This window comes from Helianthus annuus, chromosome 7 (assembly GCF_002127325.2).
Source record: "Helianthus annuus cultivar XRQ/B chromosome 7, HanXRQr2.0-SUNRISE, whole genome shotgun sequence".
NCBI classification, from domain to species: Eukaryota; Viridiplantae; Streptophyta; class Magnoliopsida; order Asterales; family Asteraceae; genus Helianthus; species Helianthus annuus.
In genome coordinates this window covers 148,078,474-148,095,558 of record NC_035439.2, presented here as the reverse complement: position 1 = coordinate 148,095,558, position 17,085 = coordinate 148,078,474, and the positions used below count along the sequence as shown (strand labels likewise).

At 33.3% G+C, this 17,085-nt stretch overlaps 1 protein-coding gene and 1 pseudogene across 1 annotated transcript; both read left to right on the top strand.

The window, feature by feature from the left end:
• LOC110867250 lies at positions 1 to 312 on the top strand. The gene has a single exon (XM_022116374.1). The coding sequence runs from the start codon at positions 1 to 3 to the stop codon at positions 310 to 312; it is 312 nt and encodes a 103-aa protein (XP_021972066.1).
• Positions 313 to 12,087: 11,775 nt separating this feature from the next.
• LOC110869259 lies at positions 12,088 to 16,172 on the top strand (annotated as a pseudogene).
• Positions 16,173 to 17,085: the final 913 nt, after the last annotated feature.

Below are 17,085 nucleotides of genomic sequence, written 5' to 3'. Positions count from 1 at the left end.
ATGGCTTCATCAAGAACCCCAGTGAGCTACACCGATGCGGCTCGATGGTATTGCATCATATTCCTTTTTCTTATTGTGTTACTAGGTTCTTTAACCGCAGAAAACTCTCTTATGGATAAAATGAATCCGGAGGTGGGTTCAACGTGTGACGAGATATATGTCGTTGGAGAAGGTGAAACGCTACACACCATCAGCGAGAAGTGCGGTGACCCCTTTATCGTCGAAGAAAATCCGCATATTCATGACCCGGATGATGTGTTTCCTGGGCTTGTCATCAAGATCACCCCTTCTGGTCCCCTTCATAACTTCTAAAGAAGTTTTAGTTTTAATATGTAGCCTTAAAAAACAAACACACAGACACGTTTTGTTCTGTTTTCCCTTGATATTAACATAGTGTAGATTATGTGTTAGAAACTAGTTTTTTTTATATCTTTTTGGAAAAAAGGAATTTCAAACTTTTATAGAAGATTGGATATAGAAAAATTTGTTTGATTTTGGTTCTTGGAATATCTTGTATTGATGGATGTAAATATTGTTGTTTTCATAAAGTTGTGAAATGATGTTTTAGTGTATTGAAACAATAATTAATCACTTTCTAGATGTTTTTAATTTTTAGTGTTATATATGGTCCTAAATTGATCATTCAAAACCATGTTTAGACCATTATGAAAGTTTAAAGGTCAAGTCACACAATAGTTGTATGCCTTTCCTATATTATTGTGACACCTATGATTAAAATTAATTTCTATTGTTGGAGAGCGGCAAAAACATAATCCCAACGTAGGTGGCCCTTGCGAGTAGAGGTGTCTATTGGCAATGAATTATGCACACTATGTGAGGAAGAACCCAAGATTGTGGATTACCTACTTGTGCTTTGCCAGTCTGTGTGCGAAGTATGAAGACAAATCAGCGCATGGTGTAGGATAAAGCCCTAACCCGGTAACCCCATGCACAGTGTGTGAGGTACTCGACTCCAACAAAACTTTTATCAATCAATACATTGAAAAAGAAGGCTATTTAGATGATGTTTTTCAATACTTGTTGCTTTATATGGAGAGCGTGGAATGAGAAAGTTTTCAACAATTGTTTTTTCTCTATTTACAAAGTAAGAGAGAAAATTAAGGCGATATTGTTTATTTGGATAAAAAGTAAGGACAAGATTTTTTTCTCTAGAAGAATTTATGAAACTTTCACTTGCATTTTTCCCTTTGAGTTGATTGTAAGTTGTGTTTTTGTTTTTTTTGTTTTTTTTTTTTTTTTTTTTGTTTTTGGTTTAGTGCCTTGCTAAGCAATCACAATAAAATTATTTTCAACGTTCTAAAAAACCTAAGCAACTATTCGGCAATATACGTTTTTCTTGTTTATTTATGTTTCCATCTTTTATACAATCATTATGCACGTCATTTAGATGTTAGTTTTTAGATATTATTCTTTTTTTTTTTCTAAAAACAAGGACAAGCAATACATTGTTCTTAACTTCTTATAATTATTCTTGTTTTTTTTATGTGACACAAACATTGTTCTTATAATTATTCTTGTTTTTTTTTATGTGACACAACATTGTTCTTATAACTATTCTTGTATTTTCATGTGACACAACATTGTTCTTATAATTATTCTTGTTTTTTTATGTGACACACTTTAGATGTGCTAATCTAATATATAACATCCAAAAATTGATAGAAAAGTTCATGTATTCCAAATATTACACAATTTAAAATTTTAATATACGAGATATTTAAATATTACATAATTTTATAAAGTTTACGATAGCTTATAAGATTTAAAAAGTAAGTAATGGCAGTACAAATAATTTTAATTTATATATTATAATTTAAAAATAACAGTGCTCTTAACTTTTCTCTTTCTTGTTTAATTTTCCAAAATAAAATGCTATAGCATATTTTTATGTTGAGGAATAGAAAACGGTGTTTAAATATTGGGCCTTCAGACTTCCTATGGGCTATGAGTCTTATTCATAACTAAAGGCTCCCAGCCTCTCATTTTTCGCAAGCATGATCCACAACAGACCCAGGCTTATGAGATTAGTTCTGGACTTCTGGTTATTATGAGGCCCAACAATTGCACTTTCTAAATGTGGAAAGTGTTGAAGAAGCATTTATTAAGGTTAAAATCCTTGTATTATCTCCAACCCTTGGAATTTGTCAATTTGTTCACTCCAATAATTATTTTAAATAAGGAATAAATATGGAGAGGTTTTTTGGAACGTTGAATTTTCTTGTGTTAGGACACTGCACTTTTTAAACTGGAAAGTCATGTTGCCCTCACTTCGGTTAGGTTATGTTGTTTTAATCGGATCCACGCTGACTTCAGAGTTTGGCTTGGATCTTCCCTCGGGAAACCATACCGCCGACTGCCACTTGACAGACATTGTGCCACCACAAGAGCGGAACACTCTTTGGCGTAACACACTATGGGACGAAAACCCGGGTGGGCTCATGATAGAACCTGGCACCTCTGCAAAACCCATTGGAAAACCCAAGCCTTTCCACCAATGTTTTAAAAACTGTTTTTTTATACCGTACCGGCTTGGGCTCAAAAACAACTCAGCTAAGTGTATCGGGCGGTTTAACCTGGTGTATCGACGATTTAACCGGTTATATCTGACAATTTAACCAGTGCTACCGGGCAGTGTAAACCAGTGTTTAAAACATTGCTCTCAACCACTAGACCACAAGTGTTGGATATAATATATATGGAGAGTGAATAATGATTCCTAGAGAATCACTATTCACCACCGATATATAATTCTTGTATTTTTGTTTATGGCTTGTAAGTGAAGACAAGAGAAAAAAAATTATTTGATTAAATAAAGATATATATAGAGAATCAGATGTGTGGTGTTTTCAAAATGTGAACAAATTTTAGAGATAAATATGTTTTTAGCTAAATTATATAGGGTAAAGTTCTTGTACAAATAATCTTAACATACTAAACATACAAATTGAAGGAAAACTCAAAAAGACAAGGTGGCATTTTTGTAATTATCAATAACTATCAAAGTTACTCTACAAATATACCTAAAAAAACCTAACCACTCCCCCCACCCTAAAAAAAAAAACCTAAACCCCCCACCCCCCCAAAAACCTAAAAAACCTACCCCCCCACCCCCCCCCCCCCCAAAAAAAAACCTAAAAAACACCTAACCCCCCCCCCCACCCCCCCCCCCAAAAAAAACCTAAAAAACACCTAACCCCCCCCCCACCCCCAAAAACCTAAAAAAAACCTAACCCCCCCCCCCCCCAGCTAAAATGCTAAAAACTAAACCCCCCAAAAAAACCTACAAAAATCTAAAAAAATAAAAAAAAAACACACACAAATTATTTTATTTTATTTTTTAACATTTTTTATTAAAAAATCGCTACTTTTAGTAGCAGCCAAAAAAAAATATATTTTTTTTTTTTGCTAACGAAATGTAGCGATTTTTTAATAAAAAATGTTTAAAAAAAAATTTGTGTTTTTTTAAGTATTTTTGGTTGTAACTTTGATAGTTGGTGGTAATTACAAAAATGCCACCTTGTCTTTTTGGGTTTTCCTTCAATTTGTATGTTTAGTATGTTAAGATTATTTGTATTTGATCTTTTGCCAAATTATATAATGATGGTTAGTTAACAAATATTAATGGAAAACTAAAGTAAACCCATATACATATATGTGTGTATGTATATAATATATATATATATATATATATATATATATATATATAGGTGAAGTATAGGAAGAAAACCCACTTTAGTTGAAAAAACTCAAGAAAACCCTATATAATATTTTTATTTTTTTTTCTAAAAAATAGGGAATGTAACATACTTATATTTGAAAAAAATGTAAAAGACGTCAACTAGTTTAAAAAAAATGTTCAAAATCTGTATGTTACATTTTCTGGACATATATATTATGTAACATGGTATTTTTAACATTTTTTTCAAAAAAAAAAAAAAAAAACTACTCAGCGCTTTTTTTTACAAAAATGTTAAAATATATGTATGTTACATTGCCTATTTTTTTAGAAAAAAAATAAAAATGTTACATAGAGTTTTTCAAGGGTTTTTGAGTTTTTTCAACTCAAGTGGATTTTTATTTTATCCTTCCCATATATAGGAGTCCTCATCCTCATACTCCATGATCCTCCAAGTAATATGAAAAACTAAAGTAAACTCTCATATTTGGGGGTTCACTATTTATCGAGTATCCTATATTTTTAATGTGTTTTGAATGGAAAAATGTAATATATAATTGATTAAAGCACCCACAATGTGGTGCTTTTTGCTTGTTCGTTCCAGCGTTGCATGTGCCACGGACCAACATCACTCGACAGGCCACATTATGGTACCCGTTCGATTCGTTTAATGTTCGGATTGCCGAACCTCCCAAGGACTTCTTTTGTGGGTCCTATTACATTGTGGCACCCATCCGGTTCGCTTCAAGTTCGGACTGCCAGACTTCCCACTGACTTCTTTTGGGGTTTTTATGAGGTTTGTGAGATTTGTACATTGTGAGAAAAGTAGGGATGTTATAGAAGTTTGTAAATCTGATGTGGTGTTGTTTATAAAGGATTTTGAGATTTGTACATTGTTTGTGAGTGAATGACCTATCCACAGAATGATATTGAGTTTACCAAACCCAAAAGAAGAAGCAAGAACAAAGAAGAAACTTTTTTATCGAATAAATATATAATAAACTACCAAGATCAGGGTCTTTTTCACAAAACTTGTACAAGTATGCCTTCCAGGTGGACAGGTAGTTGGTGTTGATTAATTTTATAAAGTAAAAAAGTCACAGTTGGTGATTAGAAGGATCAAACTTGTACCCTTTAAAAACTTCAAAACACGAGAACCAAAATTTGAAGTAGTTGATCAGTAGTTTGACTTTGCTAAAGTCACAGATCATAAATGATCTCCCGCACATAATAGTTAACAAGATTCTCATTCTAAAATTAATAAGTTAACTCAGTTTTTAATCCAAAGAAAGTAGGATGTCGTTAACACCACCCCTCCTCACCCTCCTCTGCCATAGGAGGGCGCTATCCTTGGCTTCGCCAGTTGCTTCGCGAGCACTAAAGGAACAGAATGAGCCCCACATGTTTGTCATCCAATCAGATTCATTTATTTAGTTTATTTATTTAAAGGGGAGCTCTATTGGGCTTTATCTCACACCGTTGATGTTAAGGGAGACGTCATTATTGTTCTAAAACCTACGTGACGCCTCCGCGGCGCAAATGTTGAATGCTCATCTTTAATAGTTATGGAAGTGGAATCATCATCTTTTAACAAATATCCGAATAAAGACTTACATTTAATAAGTTAAATATCAAAATAGATTTTAGCTTCGCCAATTTTTCTCTGATTTAACTTCAAAAGAAGAGAGAAAATTAATAATATATTCAAATTTTTGTTATAGTAATTTTTGAAATTTATTGCATTCAGGTAGGTGCACTTTGCACAACGCATACTAATGAATTATGCCGATCAATAAATTGTGCGGTCTAACTGGATTGAGTTGATAATACGTTTTTTTAAAGGTGTAAATCATTCGAAAATGTGGGATATTGGATTGAGTTGATGATACTTTTAACCTTTTTCTTAAAAACTATTTACTAAAAAATACTTACAGGTGGGGCCTGCGTGGGACCTGCGTGGGACCGACAGTTGGGGCCTGCGTGGGTGGTGAAAAAAATATTTATAATTCATTAGTATATAAATATACACCACTATTTACTAAAATTATAAATATTTTTAACCTGGTGGTGGTGAAAAAAATATTTATAATTTTAGTGTTCTTTAAAAACTATTTACTAAAATAGTATTTTTGTTTATTTTATATTTGCTTTTTCTTTTAACCAACAAAATTAACCTTTATTTTTTTTCCCAATTCAATCAATTCACTTACGTGTTTATTCTTTTATTATACCTTTTTCGATCAATCTAATATATTTTTAATATAATCAGCCTATTAATGTTTTATTCTTTTATTATCCATTTACGCAATATAGTTTTTTTATAATCAATCTGTTAATGTTTTATTTTTTTAATCATATTTTACTTTTATCAAGTCAGTGTGTTTTATCTTTCATCAACATATATTCTGAAAGTTGATAAACATATAGTTTTTTTTTTTATAATTAACCTATTAATGTTTTATTTTTTATCATACTTTTTATTAAGCCAATATGTTTGTTTCTTCAATTATTCAGAGAGTTGACAAAAAATTTAAACAAGGTGTATTTCTTCAATTAACATATATTCAGAGAGTTGACAAAAAAAATTAAACAAGCGGTGTATTTAGAGTTTTTTTTATACAACTAAACTAAAGAGAAGAAGTTAGAAGAGAGTCCAAGGCTTTATAGCCTAGTGTCATTCTGGGGTGGGATAAGACTTTGGGCCTAATAGGTCTTGGGTTCGATTCTAACAAGGGGGTTTTTCCATATTTATTGGGTTTCCTCCTGAATTGGTGTATAGGCATTATGCCTAATGGAGATGGATATGATCGGGTGGTTCCGCTGGTGGCACGATGATGCTCCAGTGGTCCGTCAGTGATCCAAATTTGCCGTTCAAAAAAAAAAAAAAGAGAAAAACAAATTTTCTATCAAACAAAGTCAATTAAATTACTAATACAAAAAAAAAAAAATACAATCAAGAAAATACTTATGAACATAAGATGGGTGGATACGATTGCTCGACCAGAAAGGGTATGAGCAACTGAAATGAGACACACCATCATGCTAATCAAGATTAGAGCTTTGGTCACCACATCCATCTATGATAAATAATTTTCAATAAGTTTTTTTATGTTGATTAAAAGAAAAAGTAAGTAGAAAATAAATAAAAGAAAGTATTGGGTTGATTGGAAGAAATGGTATAATAAAAGAAATAAAATGCAGAAAATGGATTGATTGAATAAAAAAAATAATTAAAAGTTTACTACGTTGATTAAAAGAAAAGGAGAACACAAAATTAATAAAAAACACTATTTTTGTAAATAGTTTTCAAGGAAAACCAAAATGGTAAATAGTTTTTCCATGAACACTAGTTTGGGAGACCGTTGATGTTAAGGGAGACGCTATTATTGTTCTAAAACCTACGTGGCGCCTCCGCGGCGCAAATGTTGAATGCTCATTTTTAACAGTTATGGTAGTGGAATCATAATCTTTTAACAAATATCCGAATAAAGATTTACATTTAATAAGTTAAATATCACAATAGAGTTTATCTTCATCAATTTTTCTATGATTTAACTTCAAAAGAAGAGAGAAAATTAATAATATATTCAAATTTTAGTTATTAGTAATTTTTGCAATTTATTGCATTCAGGTAGGTGCACTTTGTACAACGCATACTAATCAATTATGCCGATCAATAAATTGTGCGGACTAATTGGATTGAGTTGATAATACGTTTTTTTAAAGGTGTGAATCATTCGTAAATATGGGATATTGGATTGAGTTGATGATACTTTTAACCTTTTTCTTACAAAAAAAAAAGTTATTTATTAATAACCTTTAAATACTAAATTAATTACCTTTAAATACCTAATTATTATAATTATGTGTACCTAAGTCTTCAATATTTTACGTCATGTTAGTTTGACTATTTTTGTACTACATTTTGTACTCTTAACACCTTCTTCTATTTTGCAGATTCACTATTTTTGTATTCTCACCATCTTGTATGTTGCATAACTCTATATCATATTTTAGGAGGGTGGAGTTTGCTATTTAGAAAGGGAGTAGCGGCGTAACTTGTTGCTCGTCTACCTGTCATTAGTCTGTAATCGTCTCTGTTTTTATAATATTAATAATGTATTCTTAGAAATAAACGTTTATAAAACATAATCTGATTACAAATTTGATGCAATACCATTTATCACGGCTAGGTTTTTTTTTTTTTTTTTTTTTGTAAATTTTATTTTCAAATCTTTTGGCTATTGTTTTTCTTTTTAGGACATTTATTATTTTATTCATATAGCTGCTAAATAATCAATTTAGAACTTAAAAAATATTTTTTACAAACTCACTATTAAAACCATGTATTTATTTTAGATCAAATAAATATTAAAGTAATTATGAAATTAATTATTTTATAAATTTCCATTTATCATTGTTACTGATCATAAGTCATATCACATTCTGAAAAAAAAACAAACTAAAAGTATTATAAAACTCCATTTAGATTATTTATTTTTAAAGTATGCTCTAATCAACCATTGGCGTAGTTTAGTGGGGGCGGGTGGAGGCAGCTGACCCTCCGAACTTTTTAGTTTTTCTCAGAGTACATGATGTCGTCTTAGTTTTTCTTAGAATTCTTCAAGGCAAAATTATTTTAAATTAATATATTTAAAAAGTTTCAATAAAACTAAAGAGTAACTTCAAATAATAAATTTACAAATAACATATATAAAATTACAAGTAGGAATAACTTGACAAGTATGAATAAACTTAAAACAATAAAAAAACAATTTTAGTAGATTAAAAATAAAAAAAGGCCACATAAATTAAAAACAAAAAAAAATGTTTCATTAAGTTGTGGTAGGTTGAAGGTTGTACTTCTGGACGATTGTATTTAAAACAAGAAAAAACACATTTCGAAAGGTTTTGTACTTGAAAAACCTAGTGTTAAAGCCGGTTTGACATTTTTGGGGAGCCTTGCTACATTTGTTGTTCTTTTTCTTTAATGATGAACCATTTTCGCCTTCCATGTTTTTGTAAGAATATAGATAGAACAGTAGAGAGAATGGTTAAATTTGGGTGTTGAGATTGTATATATTTGATTTGTATTTAAAAGGTTTAGAAAAAATATTTTTTTTTTATTAAACCCATCAACGTCTCCCTCTTTCTATCCTGATAATCGATAAATGATCGTCGGTTTTCGGTGATTTTTCACACCCAAAATCAGGGAATGGTATTACTGGACAAGGCTAGTGATTCCCCGAATTCCCCACGTTCCACTCCGACCCTCTAATAGACACTTTTCATTAAAAAATTGGTAGGCCGCAACACTCATTTTTTTCATTAATAAATAATAATTGAGTAATGATAACTTTCTATTAATTTGTAGGTTTAAGTTTGATTATCTTTTTATCATTATAAGACCATGTGTAGTGGAAGGGGAAAATAATGCCCCCAAGTGTGGGCATTTTACGCCACGTGGCGGTCCAGTCAGCAAAGGGGCATTATTGGGCGTTTTAGAAAAATGGGTGTAGTGGGGATGGGGCATTATTGGGCATTATTGGGGCATTAAATAAAAAAAAAGAAAAAAAAAAGAAAAAATCTTATTGGATAGGACAAGGGAGATGAAATGTGATTGGACAAGGCAAAGGGTGTTAGGGCGTGGTTTATAAAACGCCAAACGGGCTTTTTTTGATTTTTTGTATAAAAAAACGCCCCATGTAATGGTACATGGGCGTTTTCAAGCGTTTTTTTTGAATTTTTTTTAAAAAAAACGCCCCACTACACAGGGTCTAATCATCCAATATAAAGAACTTGAACAAACTAAATTATTAAAAGAGTAAAATGCACAGATAGTCCCTGTGGTTTGGTGAAATTTTACCTTTAGCCCCCAACTTTTCGGAATTACACTCTTAGTCCTTGTGGTTTGACAAGTTGTTACTCGGATAATCCCTAAAGCAGATGAAGGTTACTCGGATAATCCATGTGGTTTGACAAGTTGTTACTCGGATAGTTCTTGTCATTTCACACCCACTTAACCAGAAAAACTAACCTCCATCCGCTTTGGGGACTATCCGAGTAACACCTTGTCAAACCACAGGGACTAAGAGTGTAATTTTGAAAAGTTATGGATTAAAGGTGAAATTTCACGAAACCACAGGGACTATCCATGCATTTTACTCTTGTTAAAAAGAAAAAAATCAGTTTACTTTTATACTATAAACTAAGTGTTATATTATATTTACTATAATTTCAAATTAACATCGCTTTGGATAGTTATATATAAACACGTTATCCACATTTATATTGTTTGGTAACTAATAGGCTAGTGTGTGGACAATAAAAAGTTAAGAATTATTAGAAAAGGCTAATGGTTTGGTTAAATTATAAGCTTGTCTGTGGACAATAAAAAAATAATTATTAAAAAAAAGGCAGAAACTTGGTTTCAAATATATGTAAGATGTGTAACGACAAAGCCCATCTTTTATTTGATTGTTACATCTCAACAACACTCGGGACTCCTGCCTCTTTGCCCCAAAGTTACAATTTTTGTAGCTATAGCTTTTCATTGGTTGTAATTTTTTTATGATTTAAATTTTAAAAACAGCGAGTTTCATCTTTTCCCTTGTAATTTGTTTAATAAGTTGTTAAAAAACATATTTAAAATGTTTTGTTACATGTACCCCTACACAGGGGCGGAACCAATGCCATTTGAGCCGTAGCACGGGCTACGGCTGAAGTCCGTATGCATAGTGTATTTTTTTATATTTTTTTTGGTTTTATACAAAAGATACCCCTAAAATAATACAAGGATACCCATAACCAACCCAAACTTATAAAAGAAGGGAGTCCGATTGAAACAATAACCCAATTGATTAGATAAACCCAACTAACAGATTAGCCCAAAAAAACACAAAAATACGTATGGCGGCATTCTTTCTGATCGTCGCTTAGGTTCTAGAAGAAAATCAAACGTCACAGGTCATCCTTTACGCACTGGTCTCCTGTTTTGCTGCTGCCAATAACATTGGTTCGATAAAAGAATCCACAATCCTGTTGTTTGCTGCTGCGATAACACTGGTTCCGGCCGTTCTGCCCCTGCTTAGGTATTTGTTTTTTAAAGTAAAAGACGATGATGTGATTAAACGATTTCAAACTATGAAAAAAAGAACAAATTTATTAGGTATTTATTTTACTTTAATTATTTATAGTCTTTTTTTTTAATATTTTTATTTATCATCGTCTTTAATTTTGTTTGATTGCACGGTAAAAAAAAATTGAGGATACCCCTGATTTAATGGGCTAGTTCCGCCACTGCCCCTACACTCAATTATTTTTACCGATTGTAATACGTTATCCTCCTTATATAGTCTAACATAAGAGTAACCACAATATGATGTTTTTTATTTGTTTTTACCCTCTAAAATGTCAAATCATCGGGTTTTACTATTGCAGAAGCAGAACTCATTTCTGGCATCCGTTTTTAGGTTGTAATTCTTGGCCCGATCATTGTGCTTTTTGATTATTCAATATATATAGAGAGAGTTAGGTGGGGTTATTTATTCTTTTAAAAACGTGTATTTTTGTGATTGCCAGATAACTAAACATGGTTTTTAGTGTTTTTAGGTTACTAATAAGAATGACCCGATCTCTCTATTAGGTTACTAATAAGAATTACCCGATCTCTCTATTTTTACTCAATTAATGGTACATTGTTTAGAATAGAAAGGGAAATTGGTCTGTAATAATCCCACCTAGACCTTATTGGCCATTAATAATCCCACCCCAGAATATTCTCCCCACCAGTCCCACCTTTCACCTATTTTTCCTACAATGGTCTCCCGTTAAAAAAACTTAACGGAGTTAAGCTTTTTTCCAAATTACAAACATATTTTTAGGGCTTTTGATTAGAATGACGATACGAGTCCATTGATGTAAAACTTGTTTCGAAATGGTGCTCCAAACGATGAAAACATCGCTTCAATTCGGGTGTTAAATTTCCAATTGACCAAAATCAAGTCACTTGGAGCACCATTTCGAAGTAAGTTTTACATCAATGGACTCGTATCATCGTTCTGATGAAAAGCCCTAAAAAATCTGTTTGTAATTTTGAAAAAAGCTTAACTCCGTTAAGTTTTTTTAACGGGGGACCATTGTAGGAAAAATAGGTGAAAGGTGAGACTGGTGGAGGGAATATTCTGAGGTGGGATTATTAATGGCCAATAAGGTCTAGATGAGATTATTACAAGCCAATTCCCCGAATAGAAATTAGGTTTAGCAAACCCTTATCTAAATTATGATACTTTTTTACGTGTAAGTACACGTTGATAAGTTTGCATTAATTATAGCAATATAAATGGAAGAAAAATTGCACGGGATATGGGTAAGTTGGTGTCGTCACAAGAGTTAAGGCATTGTTTGCAATTACATAGAAACGCTAGTGGTTGTTCATCCACTTCATATAGTCAACATCCATTATCTATATCTAGTCATTCTTCCCTTTCAAGTAATAATATTAACATCATTCGATCTCATTTCAATCAAATCCACCATGGATCACCATTGCCTATGGACCTCCGTTTCTCACGCGTTTTTGTTTATATCTGTGATCATCTTCTTTTTCGCTTCTTCTTCAATATCGGAAAAAGGTAATTCGATTAGTCAGCTATTGATAATTTCATTATATTATTAAAAAAGTTGTGTTAAACGTCCTGCTCTTTTATTGTTTTTACTTACAGGGTGACGTTCAGTATACAGGAGGGTATGTGTACCCTCCTTGCATGCTAAACGTAATCCCCTAGTGATTTAACATGGAAGAGGATTATCTGGTTAAAATAATTTATTAATTTCTTACAATGGTTTCCGCAGCACCATATTCGACATTTGCAAAAGACGCCACCCAAGCGCAGCCGAAGACATCCTACGACTACATTGTAGTCGGGGGTGGAACCTCGGGCTGTGCACTGGCGGCGACACTTTCACATGGCGCAAAAGTTTTACTCCTCGAAAGGGGAGATCTGCCCTACGGCATTCCGTCTATCAACACTATTAATGGTTTTGTAGACACACTTGCAAACCTTAGTCCCACGTCCGCCTCGCAGACGTTTGTGTCTACAGACGGTGTGGTCAACCAAAGGGCGCGTGTTCTGGGGGGTGGGTCTGCACTCAACGCTGGTTGTTCACCAGGGCGAGTGCAGACTTTGTTAACAAAGCTGGGTGGGACCCAGCTTTGGTGAAGGAGTCATACGAGTGGGTGGAAAAGAAGGTGGCGTTTGAGCCGAAGGTGTTGGCGTGGCAAGAGGCGGTCAAAGATGGGTTGTTAGAGGCCGGAGTGTTGCCGAATAATGGGTTTACTTATGAACATATATACGGGACTAAAGTTGGCGGTAGCATTTTTGACCAAAGTGGGAAGAGACACACGGCTGCCGATTTACTAGAGTATGCTGATCCAAGCAACATTACTGTACACTTGAATGCAACGGTGCACCAAATACTATTCAAACCCAATGGTAACAACAGTAAATCTACATTCGTCATTATGTAGATAGTAGGCTAGTAGATGGTATTAACTCCTTGCATGTGTAATGTGTCACGTATAACATAGTTGAAACCACTTTTACTATTTTAGTATGGGTTGTTACCTGTGGCGGATCCAACTCTATTTTGTGGGTAGGGGTGTTCAAAAAACTCGTGGCTCGCAGCTTGCTCGAAACTCGCTCGAAAAAAGTTCGAAAAGAGCTCGGCTCGAAATTGGCTCGGTTGTAAACGAGCCAGCTCGGCTCGGCTCGGTTTGTAAACGAGCCGAGCTCGAGCTTGGCCTGGCTCGGCTCGCGAGCTCGTGAGCCAGCTCGATAAGGTTTACATCTTTGATTTTTTTTTGTCCCACATCGTTCAAAAGACAAAAACTAAGAGAGTATCTCCCCTATAAAAGAATGTAAAGAAATTGTACAAAGTGGGTTAACTATTTATACTTGCATATTTAGCCATTTGGTTAAATATAATTGCAATTATGGCCCTTAGTCTATAAAAAGATTCATTTTTAGGGCTTTTTAAGTAGTAAATTTTGCGGTTCTTTGTTAGTTCGAGCTAGATCGAGTCGAGCCGAGCTAGCTCGAATTTTAATCGAGTCGAGCTCGAGCCTCAAATCACAGCTCGATTTGAAATTCGAGCTCGAGTCAAGCCAACTCGAATTGAGTTCGAGCCGAGCTTGAGCCGGGTGGAGCTCGGCTTGACTCGGCTCGTTTAAAGCCCTATTTGTGGGTTCACATGAACCCAATCGGTTTGGAAAAAACTAGTGAGAACTTTGTATGATTTGGAAAAGATAGTGAGAATCTACCAAAACAAACACACTGATAGAAGTTCTTGGATCCGCCACTGGTTGTAACATGTGATGCCGGTAAAAATATTCCTAAATTATCAACGAAAAATTCATCAAAATGGTCATTTTAATTAATAAGTTTGACAAAATAGTTTTGAATGTTAAAATTCACCGTCAACCAATGTCTAGTAAGTGTCTCTTGGCGCAAGTGCGCAACATATTTCAATCTCGGTGTATCAGGTTTTAATGTTAGCGCAATATGATTCCTTCTGGCACATCAGATATATTCTCCTGGAAATTTGTTGTGTCGGTGCAACAAAGTGGGTCACGTGGAAGCTTCTGGTTGGCTAAAACGATTTCCTCAATAAAAAACAAAGAAAGTCAGATAACTTTTTGTAAAAAATAAGCCGAGACTATTTTGTCAAACTTACCAATCAAAATGGCCATTTCACTGATTTTTCCATAGGTAACGTGTTACTTATAGTTACAACTTACAATTCTATTATAATAAGATTTTCTTTTAAATTAAAACAATAAAGAATATTGTTAAAGTGTATTAAAGTAATTATTGCATAGTAATGTTATGACCCCGAGATCTATGAACGTAGTTTTTAAAAGGCTTAGTTTTGCTATTCAAAAAGGGGTAGCGGCGCAGCTTGTTGCCCGTTTACCTACTATCTCCATGTAAATTTATAACTTGTAGTTAATTATAAACATAAAAATCCTATTTTTATTTTATTCTTTTGATATAAAACACAACTCAATTTTTGAATCATAAATAAGTAAAATAGTCATAATTTACACATATTTTAAATTGTGTTTTAATACTTGCTTTTGTGCGTGGTTTTTTTTTTTTTTTTTTTTTTTTTTTTTTTTTTTTGATGTTGTAGAACTAAGAGCTCGAGGAGTGTTATACGAAGACATGAATGGAAAAAAGCACGTGGCACTTTTAAACGAAGGATCAATGTCAAATGAAGTAATATTATCAGCAGGCACACTTGGGAGCCCACAGTTACTAATGTTGAGTGGTATTGGGCCTTCCAAGCATCTAATGGGCCATGGAATCAAGGTGCTGTTGGACCAGCCCATGGTTGGACAGGGCTTATCTGACAACCCAATGAACATTGTACTCGTCCCTTCACGCAAGCCCGTTGAGATTTCACTAATTGAGGTTGTGGGTATTACAAGATTTGGGAGCTTTATTGAGTCTGCTAGTGCCCATATTAACTTGCCATTGCTTCAAGAAGTGGGCTCCAAATTTGGGCTTTTTGCTAACCAGGTGTGTAATTGTAATATCTTTTTTTTTTTTTTTTTTTGTGTGAAGAATAACAAATATTCTAACAAATTTTATAGTTAATATGTTTGATATTGTATTTCAGAACACGAGTCGTAACAAGATCAAAACTTTTTTCGAGCATCGCTTTAACTTGGATCTGTCAGGTCTGGACGCTGGGATAATTCTTGAAAAGGTGACGGGCCCACTCTCTTTCGGGGACCTTGAGCTTGTTTCTAAAAGTCCATATGAAAACCCTAAAGTCACTTTTAACTACTTCAACGACCCTCGAGATCTCCAGGCATGTGTTGAGGGCTTGCAAACCATCGTAAAGGTGTTGGAATCGAAACCCCTGATGAAATTCCGTGATCCTTTTTTACCTGTTAGAGATTTGTTAGCTTTGGTGGCCGCTCTACCTTTGAATTTGAGGCCTAGACACGTAAATGCTCCGTTTGACCTAGAGCAATATTGCAAAGACACCGTGATGACCATATGGCATTATCATGGAGGTTGTCAAGTTGATAGAGTTGTTGATCGCAACTATAAAGTTATGGGTGTTGGTGCATTGCGTGTCATCGATAGTTCAACTCTTTTGTACTCTCCCGGTACAAACCCGCAAGCTACTATGATGATGCTTGGAAGGTATCAACTAACTATATTTTTTTAATTATTATTTTTTCTTTGGTAAAATAGATCAAACTAATAGCCATATCTTTTTTAATTATTTCAGGTATATGGGGATTAAAATGCTTGGAGAAAGATTGGCAACTAATAGCAAGTAGGAAATGAAATATATTTAAACGTGTTTTATATTACTTACTATATATAAGTGGAAGTGCTTAATTACGTTTATTGTTTATATAAGTAGCTATAATAAATATGGGAAAACCCCCCTTGTGGAAATCAAACTGAGGACCTATTGGTCCCAAAGTCTTATGACACCCCCAAGATGTCATAGGCTATAAAGCCATGGGCTATAGTAGGGTTATCTCATTTGTTCAAGTGTGTGATATGAAAAGTTGTACGGTAATTATCATAATATACTTGTCTTTATAGTTATTTTTTTTAATTATCAAATATTTTATTAAAAAATTCTTTTCGAAACCAGGTAAATAAATTAATATTTTTTAACAACTATCACATATGATACTTGAACCCTCAACCTCATCTGAAGTGAAACATTTTCGACACTCCTTGATATAGCTAGACTATAGTCTACAAGCCCTTTGGTGAATAAATTACTCTATCTTTAAGATATTATTATTATTATTATTATTATTATTATTATTATTAAATGAATATATTATGGAATACCATCAAATGAATATTTGATAGTTTTGAAAAGGTCTTATTTTAGTGCTGTAGAATCAATAAAAGAGTAATAGTGATGTGAAGAATGAGAAAAAAGGCACTTTTGGAAAGTCATACATGTCCACATTTGGGCATATGCCAATTCTAAGGATGGTTTATCCCATCACCCAAGTCCATATAAAAGAAACCATAGATAGTCAACCCAACAAAGTCATTAGAGGTTTGAATATGAGTCATGAAGCAAAGATGAGTTACAGGACTACTCTCTATTGGCATGGCATCATATATGCTTTGGTTCATGAGTATATTGATCAATGGTTCTATAATATCATGCCAAAGGAGAGTTGTCCTGTGATTGGTCATTGCTTAATCATATATGTAATCAAAATATGACCAATATATGATGAAGATGTGTAGTGTACACAAAAACTCTTCTTGAATAACTTTCAATGTATGTGCAGCATTCTAATGTAAAGTAAGTGGGTATATATTGTTAAATAT

Excerpts from the sequence above, each read along its gene's own strand:
- LOC110867250 (XM_022116374.1), top strand. The coding sequence starts at position 1 with ATGGCTTCATCAAGAACCCCAGTGAGCTACACCGATGCGGCTCGATGG.